At 44.6% G+C, this 11,553-nt stretch overlaps 1 protein-coding gene across 1 annotated transcript in view; it reads left to right on the top strand.

Annotated features, from left to right (window-relative positions):
* Positions 1-4,761: 4,761 nt before the first annotated feature.
* The window catches only part of LOC113981849 (collagen and calcium-binding EGF domain-containing protein 1-like), a 49,535-nt gene continuing 42,743 nt past the window's right edge, over positions 4,762-11,553 (top strand). Inside the window, exon 1 of the mRNA XM_027709491.1 lies at positions 4,762-4,901. Within this exon, the coding sequence (XP_027565292.1) occupies positions 4,762-4,901 (140 nt within the window). The remainder of the gene's footprint in view (positions 4,902-11,553) is intronic.

Here is an 11,553-nt window from a genome sequence, read left to right as displayed (position 1 = left end):
TTAATGCAAATGTTCACAAAACTGCTTAACTTCAGATCGGAAACTGCGCACGTGATATCTGTCCATATTTGCATATGTCCAGAAGCAGGGGTGGCCTGGACTGCTGCCACATGAACTTACAAAATTAAATTGTCCTTTCATAAGCTAAACTGAAAGCTGGAACCATGATTTCAGTGTCATCAGTTTGTCTAATTGATGTCCCTAATGGGCAGCATTTTGGGGGGATTCACTCTCGCTGTTCTGCCACGTTTGAAAGTCAAACCAGGAGTACGAGCATGGAGAAAAATGGGTGTGCGGTGTGTAAATGAAGCATCTCTAGGTCAGAAATTGCCCATGGAAACCCATGGACACTGTTATTTGCAGTGTATGTAAAAGTAAATCACAGCAAACAAACTGCCTAGATCAGTACTGGAGAATGCACAGGTGGTTTCTCTGCTGAAATCAGTGGGTGGGCTCACAGGTAAATTACAGGCACTGTGAGTAGCAGGGTTACAGAGATAAGTGGATTGTTTGTAGAAAGTACATGTTGGACCTACTCAATTTCTTGCAACTGAAATGAGAGATACCCATTTTCATATGTAAAGATCTGACATTCAAGCATAAATTAATCTCCTAGCCACTGCCACCAAAGTTACCTGAGTTATTGGGCAGCACCACGAGCTCAGCTGCAGTTGTATGTTCTCAGGCCTTTGGAGAACAAGACTTGTCACTCATCCTGCTGGGAGCAAACCCAAGGGGTTTGGGGCTGGTTCTGCACCACAAGTCGGGAGCAGAGGCTAATTATATCAAAGAGTTCACAAACAAATGTGTCAAAAAGCAGGAAATAAGAATACTTGGGGCATACTGTCTGGTGATTTAAGGGCTAAAATAAGAATTTTAAAATATTTTATTGCCTGAAACGTTTCTGTGAAAGAAAACTTGAAATGCTCTTCAAATTATCTGGGATTTTTTTCTATTGACCATGTCATCAAAATTGTCACAGTCATAGAAAACACTTGAATTATGGTTAATCCGCATTTTTCCTTACCAAATGAGTCTGCCTGGGCTTTTTGACCTGGCCTGTTCAAGTCAGAGACAAGCCACTTAGCAGGGAGCTCCTGAGAAACAGTTAAAAAAATGGGATTTAATTTTCAAATCCTGTTGTTTACATGAGGTGCTGAAAAAGCAAAATTCATCTGATAAATTGTTCACAGTTAATCATTTAACAATATGAGTGGATGTACACATATATAGATTTATTTCTATGACACTGGGATGAGATTAGTTTGAAAATTAGTAGAGCTGAATTAATTTGCTTCATGTTATTGCACAGAATAAAGTCCCACTTCTTTTGGAAGCACAATTACAGTGAGTAGTTCAAGCAACTCCATCCTTTAAGTTATTGTCTGTGAGCCCTTTCATGACATGAGTGTGTATGCACCATTCATTATGTGGGGAATAACTGTGTTGGGATCAAGTAAGAGATAACTCAGTGGTGAGGGAGATAGTAGGGCAGGGTATAGTTTGGAATAAACCAAGTTGCACTGAACCACTGCAAAGCTGTCGAGGCAGGAGCCTGTGAATGCACCCTGCTTGCCCCACACAGCATATGCCACGATCTCAGCATCAACAAAGTGCTATTAATAATTTTCCTGGGATCCTGGAACACACCATTGTTCTTCATACAGAAAAGAAAAGTAAATAAAATAACTCCTATTGTAGCTATTTTAAAATGTCCAGCCTGGAATGCTGCTCTTTAAAAATACTCTGGTTTGGATTCTTCCCTCCATGTGAACTGATTCCAGCACTTTTCTAGACAATGCTTTTCAATAAAAAATCTGGTAAGGTATTACGAGTAAGCCCTCCCCTGCTGTAATGCCACCGGTAATAATTTAATTATGCAAAGGATACCTGTTTTAATTATTTCATAGCTAATGAGGCATTAATAAGTCCTTGAACATCCTGCTGGGTTGTGAACTTCCACAGTGTGTGAAGTGTGGGAGGAGGGGGGGTTCCCTCTTTTTTAGTGGTAATACATGTTTGGAAGCAGTTGTGTTTCCGACACCTGTGTCAAGAATTCTTCAGATGAGATAGGGAGGTATATTAAAAATGCACCTTACAGTCTTTAACAACAAAAATTGTCCATGGCATCATTGGTGTATTTCACACTTCTTAGTCTTTGAGGTGCATATGAAACTCTGGATGTCTGGTAGCTACAGTGGGACAAGAAAATAGCACTTTTGGCAACCTCCAACATGATTGAAACAGTCTATGTGATCACCAGAAGTCCAATCTTCTTTTATTTACTATTTTTCCTCTGTTATTTATAAAACATCGCAGCAACATAAATATCCTACATGAAAAGCTTACTGCATCCTGTTTAAAATAGTTATTTTGTTGTGTACAGGCTGTATTTCCTGGATACTTAAAACCGAGTTTGCTGGCCAGATTTTCCTCAGTGCTTATAGGAAGATTTATACTGACAAATGCAGACAAATGCACGTCTCTTAAGTGCCTGTAGTGCTTGACCCCGGACAGTAAAGTACCTTTGCTGGGGATTCCCACAGGGATGCTGCTGTATGGGACTTCTGATTGACATTGCTGAATTTTACAAAATTGAAGTATCTCCATCATGAACGGTGCAATAAAGCAGCCATGGAACTTGTGATATTAAATGGATTACCAAAGACCCTTACTGCTGGCTATGGTGCTCGCCTGCCTACCTCCTGGAAACAAGCACAAGAACATTTTTTTGCTAGGGGAAAAGAACAGAGTGTTTCCAGTGAAGTATCATAATTTGTCCCCTAAGGGTTCATTGAAGAATATTCTTTAGAGTAATTATTTTTCATTGAGATAAGAAAGCCTGTAGCATTTTAGATGTTGTGTGGGTTCTGGAAAAACCCCAGCTAGTGAACAAACTTTCTTTTCCCTTTGTGGTAAAAGCTTATTATTCACAGCAAAGAATTCAGCCTGACAAGAAGCTTAGCTCTGACTTCCATTTTAATAGCCTTCCTCCTCCTCCTGCCCTCTGCTCTCCTCCAGCAGACTTTTGTGTTTCTTGTAAAGGTTTTCATCTTACCACAAGCATAATTCCAAGATGCAATAACATTGTTCTCTTTATTGGGTTGTTTTTCGTTGTTGCTTAGCTAGTAACCCGGGCTGGCACTCCTGGTCCATACTGTGACTCACCTCGGACGAATGTCCCAATCACAGATTTCTCCCACATGGGCAGTGGCTTTCCAGCCCTGCCAGGTCAGTGTAAGGTGTGTTTTTGTCCATTGCATTCCCTCGGCTGCCAGGCTGGTATATCAGTATTTAAGCTTTCACTGATAAAGGACAAGAAGAGAAGGACACTTCTAGTGATAGAGGGACACCTAACCCTTTGGTACAGAAAGAAAGGTTGAAATGAAGGGGAAAAAAAACAAAGAAAAGATAGCTTTCATCTTACGCTTCAATGGGAGTGATCTGAACCAAGCTGAAGTGGGCAACCTGGCAGTGCCGGAACGCTGAGTATCCGAAGGGCAGGCAAGTGCCCCTGCCTTCCTGCCTGCCCACGATTCCCCTTCCATTAAAGCAGCTTTGGGCTGCCTCCATTCCTGCACAAACACAAGGCCTGGCTGTCATGTCATCCTCAGTTATGGCCGTGCGGGCAGCAGTCTGCGCTCACTAATCATCACCGGGGAGGAATGCCGGGGAGGGAGTTCTTGTGCAGTTCGCTCTCTCATGTCCTTGCTGATACAAGGTCTTCTCACATTCTGGTATTAAAAACATGACTCCCTCTTTATCACTGTCTGCAGACAGGGTACAGCTGCAGCCAGCAGCACCAGCCAGCCTGAGGTTCAAAAAATCACAGCCCTTCACTACCCCTGTTGCACATTTGTGGGTGCAGAGGAGAACCACACGAGTGGTCCCGCAGGTGGAGACGTCTCCCACACCAGAGCAGTGATGGACATCCCAGCCAGTGGGACAGGCACAGGGAAAGCCAAGGTAAAGGCGTCAAAGAAGATGCAGGTTTCTGTGATTTAATAAAAACAAGCAGAGGATGAGCTCTCTGTGGGTCACCAAAGGTGGTGAGCACCAGTGTGTCCCGTCCAGCTCATAGGGGCTTGAGACACTCAGGTCCCTGCAAGATCAGGCCCTGAAGTTAGTAAACACAGACAATAAGTCTTGGGTTTCCCCCCTCTAGTGTTTTCACTGCCAAACCCAAATTTTATGTGTAACAGATGGAGCCCGTCTGCAAAGTCAGAGTGCCTGCTCATCTCCCAGGCTTGACCTTTGCATGTAGAAAATGGCAGGGAATTCATGCTAGCTATTTTAGCAATCTCTGGCCGTTTGATTGATTTTTAAGTGCAGAAAAACATGTTTTGCATTTAAAACAGAGTTCATTAGAATCTCTGGAGTTGCTTAGCATTGCAGTGATGTGTTTAAAAAGAAAACTAAGGAGAAACTTAATAGTATTGTTGGCTTTCTGGCTTTGCCAAAGATTTCAGAAGTATGAAATTAAATAATATTTCAGCACAGAGTCAACTACAGGACCTTATTTAAATTCATTTTGCAGTAGTGGTTGTTTTATTGAGTTTTAGAGTGAAAAGAAAAACATGGGTAGCTGTTAACTTGCAGTACACTTCACCCATGTGAGAAGTTCCTGTCCTGTGGTTAATGCTTCCCCTACGTCCAACGACAGGAAGGAAAGGAATGGGGAGCAATGCCTGTCAATCCTCTACATGCAAGTGAGGAAGAGAGGGAAAAAAGGCACCCCCATGTCCTCTGCAAGGTACCAGGATGTACCCAGTGCTGCAGACTCCACATGTGATGGTTGCACAGGAAAGTCTTTTGTGGAAGTGGTGGGTGGATGAGGCTGTGCCAGGACATCTCTGCATCCAGTCAGCATCCCAAGAAGGGGCGTCTGTCCTGGGGAGAAGGTAAGATGAAAGGTGAAATCCTGTTTTATCTGCATCCCTCCCCTCCCCTTCCCTCCTCTTGAGAAGATCAAGAGGGTTTTTTCTATATGAGTCTTTGCTTTTGGCAACACTGGAGGACAACATGTAAAAATGAAGCAAGGGCTGCAGAAGGGGAAGTTTGGGGAGGGCTAGAGCTCACTTTCCAGCCCCTTCTCATACGGAAAATATTTTAAGCCCTTTTCTCAGGTGTTGCCTGGCTTGGGACTTCTGTTTACATTTCTAATAGTAGGGAGCACTCACAGCTAGATTCAGAGTCAGTGTGAACCAGGCTTCAAACAAACACAGAATGGTGCAAAAACTCTGAAATAAACAGCCTCTTGTGAGCACAAATTGCTGCACAGTAACTGGTGATGTTTTTTTTCTTAATCTCCAAAGGAGGAAATTGTCCAAAAACTTCATAGAAACTCTTTATTTCTTTGTGTATCTAGAAGAGTGTGTCCTAGCTCACTACATAGAATTTGCTATATAAAATGAAATTCCTGTCCAAAACAGCTCTTCATGCATTCATCTTTTCAAACCTGATTCTGACTGAGTAGTTGTGTTTTGACTTTTGGGCTCAATATAGGGTTTTTAACCCCGTAATCTTTCCTCTTGGCTTCAGTTGCTGATCTCCAACCTGAATCCTATAAAATGATTTTTGGAAATGTATGCAAGCTAGTAAATTTTCCTTATCTCCCCTAGCAGTAATACTTTCAGAAAATGCTGTAGCACAGATAAGCACGTGCTGCACATGAATCTGTCCTTAGCTGACATGTGGGTTTGAAGTGTTTTCTTAGCCCCTCGGCAAGATCACTTCCAGTGTTTCCTTTGCATCTCTTTGTGCTTGCATCAGTCAAGAATTTATTGCAAAAGGTGAAATGTCTCTTCCAAAAAAGCAAACCTACAGATCTCCAATCAAATGCTACAGAGAAGTCTGTGAGTACCACGCAGATCATATAACTGAAGTGAACTAATAGCTCAAGCTCAGTGAATGCATTTTTTGATGGTTCCTGGGGTCCTTCTCGTCTGGACAGGGTTATTTCTTGTGCATTCTCCTTTCTGATGCTGTTATTGTCACAAAGGTGCAGCAGTGAGGCAGCCTGAGCACCCAAGCAATGACTGACGACACTCCTACCTCCCTCTTTCCTCCTTCGAATCAGTCCTGTCTTGTTTGTCCCGATCCTGTCCGAGCTTTACTTTCATCTTGCAGGGCGGGTGGAACAACCCTGCAAAACATTTTCAATTTTGAGAAAAATGCGGCGGTGCTCCCGCCCCTGTCCTGCGCGGCACTTCCAGCCTACATTGCGTCGCACGTGTCACCGTGTCTCCTGCGAGCTGCTGGGACATCTGAAGATGCTGTAACCCCTTGAAAAGAAGAGAAATAATAAGCACCACCTGGAACTAGAAACGTGCTAGTCGTGGCACGGCTGCTACCTGTGGGGTTAACATTTTCTGTCTGTTTTTTCATCCGCACGAGGGACAGGCTCAGAGCAGCCCTGTTTTCTTTGGCTGCCGTGCTATCGTGGAGCTGTGCTTCTCAACCGCGTTCTCCCACGATCCAGCCTTGCTCGTCTTTTGGGTCTAATGCTTTTGTTAAATGGCTTTTCACTGCTGATATTTATGTGGGGCAGAATGTGCTTAGGAGAGGCCTGCCAAGATTTATATCCTGTCATTTAAAGCATGTTATTGGAAATAATGGCATAATTGACAAAGAAAACAACTCCCTTTTGCAACAAGCCAGCCTGTCATGATGGTTAGTGCAGCGACCAGCAGCCACTGGTGAAATTTCAGCTCTTGAAAAATGACTGTTATACTTGTGATGTAGGGAAAGACTGACATGTACCTCTGTTCAGTTGGCAGAAATACGTTGGGGCATAACCAGTGCTCAGCTAGAACAGGGTGTCAGTACAGCCATTAATTCCTTAAATTATTTGATTTTGGTGATGCTTTAAGGATCTTGTCTTGATTTTGGTTTCTGAGCATGATGTTGCTAAAAATTTCAGCAGTTTTCTTGGAATTTGCAACGTGTTGAGTTCTCAAGTGAAAGCTGAAAGTTGCAAATTATTTGGGAAAACCAGCAGTAGCTTGGGGATCTGAGCTGACTAGAATCTGGCATTGGGCAAGCACTGATTGCAGTGGTTTTTCAGGCACTTTAATGTGAGCATTTGCCACACAAAATGCTGGTCAGAGAGAATGCTGTAAATTGCAGGCACCACTGCCTCTGTCTCCACCACAGTGCTCAGCAGTGTGTGGTTGCTGACTTGCTGGGCTGTTTTGTTTCCCTGTGTACTGAGACCAGTGACTGTGGGTGTCAGGAGGCTATGGCTGTGTTTGAGGGCAGAGACTTCATGCAAGCGCCTACTTTTTTTTGTGTGCGTTGATCTGGAGTAGGGAAGGTCCCTGCTGATGTGATGGCTTTGCAGTGAGCCCTTTCATCATGCCCACTGCATGAAAACCCGTGAGAATCATGTTGCAAGGCTGTGCAATAGGACACTTAACTGTATGAGTACAAGAATGACTGTCTCCTGGGTTTCCCAAGGAGAACAAGAGCTTGATTGTTTTCTTATACATTTATCTATGCCTCTGACTGAATGTCCTGTGTCAGTGCACTCCTTTTCAGAGCTGATGATAACGGCCTTCTAACCAAGACCTTGGTTTTTGTCTTTAGAGGCTCTCTCTTATTCCCTCTTGGCATTACTCAGTGCTAGCAAAGGCAGAACTCCATAATTTTTTTCAGCTCCATTGCCACCCCTGGCTGGTGTTTAGACTTTCTGGCAGCCCTACATTTCTACGGGTGCCATGTCAGAGGCAAGATGAGGTTTTGGAGGAGCTCAGCCCTGGAGCTGTTTCACATTGCGATGGCCAGAATGGAGGTTTGGAAGCCCCTGGGTGGAATCTCCTTGCTGTCACTTTAAGGCATTAAGAGCCCTGGTGTAAAGGCTTGTTGCTTGTAGAAGTGCTGGTTTATGCATCTATATCTGTCCAAGTGCACTTGTGTAGGCAAATACTGACCCACTGTGGGCCCCATCTTGCACAGTCGTTCAGAACAAATCCAAACCTAGCCCGTCGTTCCACTGGGGTGAAGTACAAACCAAAGTCCAGTCTTTGCATGGAACATCTGCTGGTAGAGTAAATACTGCAACAGCCTCCTAAATCCACACTTACTTTGCACCTATAAGTTGCATTATGAAATACGATCAATCCCATTGTATACTTCACACATTTCCTCTTGACAGTGAAGCAGTGGATGCAGGCTGGTTTCCATCCCCCTCTGGAAACACTCACGTCAAGGTTTCATTCCAGGAAAATCATTCGGGTTGTTCTGTAAATTTAACTGAGCTGATCTGTAACCTTTTGTCTAGCTGTGCCAGGGACATGTAACTCAGCTATGGGGGAGGCCTCTCCCCCCCACACACTTCAGAGCCCTCTCCAGGTTAGGTATGATCCAGGAATGCAGTTGTAATCCTCGTTTGGTTAGAGAAGACCATTTAGCTTGCTGGGTGACTTGGTAATTACTGCTCCTTTCATGGGAGAGAGATTATGGCCATGTGGTTTTCCTTTCAGATTTGGGTCTTGGTTTCCATTTACAAGTGGTTCTTGTAAACAGAGCCTCTCTGCTTCATTTTTGCTGCAAAGCTTCTTGTCATAACACTCAGGGGGCTGCTTTATCTTGCTTTCAAACCGGCCCAGGTAGCTGAGTAGGCTGACCGTAAGCTGCTCTTCCTCGGCATTCCTGTTTGCAGCAAGAGCTTCAAAGATTAGGACCAGAGGAAATGGCCTCGAGTTGCATCAGGGGAGGATTAGGTTGGATATTATGGAATTTTTTTTTCATGCAAAGGGTTGTCAAACACTAAATAAGATGCCCAGAGAAGCGGTGGGGTCACCATCCCTGGATGTGTTTAAAAAACTTGTGGATGTGGCACTCAGGGACATAGTTTAGTGGTGGGTTTGGCAGTGCTGGGTTAACAGTTAGACTCAATGATCTTGGAGGTGTTTTCCAACCTAAATGATTCCATGACTCTATAAAAAGCAGACTGTGCAGCCATGATTAACCAGCGTTCTGCTGACAGCAGTTGCAAAGAGGCTGAGATGGTCTGGTGATGGGTGATTTTGTATGAGCTTAGATAAAATGCTGGCAGGTGGCAGCATGAAAGCAGTTCTGGGCAGGACTGCTGCCATGCCTACCAACCCTCTGCAGCTGGCAGGATCTCTATGCCTGTCTGTGCCAAGGGGACAGGTAGAATTCTACCTGTGGTGCTCACCTAGAGCTCATCCTCGTGAATATGTCTGAGTCCTGTGTGAACATCCCTAATCCTCTAGTCTCCAACTCACCCCAAATATTGCAGTTTAGTGTTACATGAAAAAGTACTTGTTATCTGGCTTATTTTATTCTGCTGCTTCATCATTTCCTTTGGTTCTCTCTGGATTTTATGAAGCAAGACGCAGCACAGCAGTGCTCCTTATCTGCCTTCTCCCCACCATGCCAGGGTTTCAGCCTGTTGTCCCACCCCTCTTTCAGTGTCCTTTTTTCTTTTTCCCCCACTGAGAAGATCTTGCCTTATTTACAAGCTTCCTTTGCAGTACTGTTCCATGCTTTTGAACATGTGATGATGTGTGCAGGACATGCAGCAGCCAGGGGGTGAGGAAGGGGTACCCAGGTTCATCCCATCTCCTTGGGTATCTTTGTACAATGGCCCTTCTTGTCGGCTGGGAGTAGAACTGCTGGCTCCAAACACCTTGGTGGCAGGGGAGATGGGTCACTGCAGAAAGGGAGCAGCTCTGTGGTGTCACCCGAGCCACAGGACTGCCTCATTGCTCTCCTGCTTTTGTAAGAAATTGCCGCACATTCCTGGGTACTTTGGAAATGCTGAAGCAAAGAAAGTAGGTTATTGCCTTTCAGGGCCCTTGTGCAGTCATGCAGCAGGAGGATGCTGAGTTCCCCTGCAGATCAAAACCTGCCTTTTCAGCTCCTCCTGCATGTGTTCTCTGTCTTTCAGTGCAATAGGAAACTTAAATGTTGTCTTTTTTTTTTTAATATTATTTCCCCCAAGTCAGACCTTATTTCCTTACTTTCCTTTCTGCCTGCTGGCCGCAGGGGAAAATCCAGGCAGGCTGAGGCGGGGAAGGCAGATGGGGCCATCCAGCCTGTACTCATCTTGGTGTAGTTGCAAAGCTCTCCCTCCACATCCAAAGCACACTGGCTAACCCGGGCTCTGAAGATGTGGTGGAATTCTGGCCGTGATTCCTCATCTATTTAAACAGCCCAACTATTTGTACGCCCTGCCGAATCCAGGACAGGCAGATCTCTGGGGCACCATGTGTAATGCAGTCCAGCACCACAGTGATGGTTTTGTTTTTAACCACACTGATGATCCTATTGTGCTGTATAAGGGTTTTGGCCATCTCTATGTGCTTTCGTGTGAAATGGTGCCATTCTCTCGGCTTCCTTCTCTGAACTAGACATGCCTACATCAAAATCTGTTTGCTGAGTGAGAAGCCATTAGCATTTCCAGAAGTGATCCTCAGTGCATTACTGGCTGATGCATTTGTTCTCTCCTCCTGTGTTTCTAAGTAGCAAAGAATGTATAAGTAAATAATGATTTCTGGGGGGGAGAAATTGGTAATGGAAAAAATAACTTGAACAAGATTTGATAAAAATGAGTCAAACTCATGGGTTACAAGCATTTCCTGCAGGCCACTGGGAATTGGAAGACTGTCTTTGTAGGTCTTTGAAATCTTAGACATTTTGAAAGTGAGACAATCTCTGTGCCTGTTAGAACACATCAGACAGCAATCAAGTTGTATCTTAGCAAACAGCTCTTCTAGATAGTACAACCAGCAGAACAAAATCCAGCCTTCAGTTTACAGAAAGGCCACAACACAAATATAATTTCTTTTAACCTGCCATGGCATTGAGCATGTTACTATATTTTCAACTTGTCGATTTTGAACCCATAGAGGGATTACTGTGATGTCTTAATAAGCCATATTGACTAGGGGAGATTAACCCCTATTACTAGGAGTTGAGCTAAATCTGTGGTGAAGGCAATAAGCTGAACCAAAAATCTATGCCACTCTCAGAGCCTCTGGCTAACTCCCTAACTGGCAAAATGCTTCATCTTGCTTGAATTTAAAATAGACTCTGAGGAGGGCTGCTTATAAATCCTGTTTTCCCCTCACTGGTTGAATGATGAACTACAGCTGCTGAGTCCAGAGTCCCCGGTGTACTGGGATGAGAGGAATGAGCCAGGCAAAAGTGGGTGTGAGCCCCCAGCCCCAGCAGCTGAGCCAAAGCCAAGCTGCCATCTTTCTCTGGAGCTCTTGGATGCAGATGAGGAGGCTGTGAGCATCGGTGGGTGCTCCTGCCTGGAATCCCAGCTCACTGAGCCCAGCAGGGCCTGCCATCCTCACGGGGGTGAGACCAAAGCGAGGACAAACTGAGGTTCAAAGGTTGAACTGCAAAAAAAACCCCAAGCAATGCAGTTGCATCCCAAGGAGGGCAACAAAGATGGTGAAGGGCCTGGAGGGGAAGACATATGAGGAGCAGCTGAGGTCACTTGCTCTGCTCAGCCTTTTCTTAAAATCAGTCACTTCCTGAAGCAGCACTGTAGTTTGGTTTCCCCCCTGCCCTCCA

This window comes from Neopelma chrysocephalum, unplaced genomic scaffold (genome assembly GCF_003984885.1).
Source record: "Neopelma chrysocephalum unplaced genomic scaffold, ASM398488v2 Primary Assembly neopelma1_96780, whole genome shotgun sequence".
NCBI lineage: Eukaryota > Metazoa > Chordata > Aves > Passeriformes > Pipridae > Neopelma > Neopelma chrysocephalum.
Note: the sequence above shows the minus strand (reverse complement) of the source record. Positions and strands in the feature narration are given on the sequence as shown.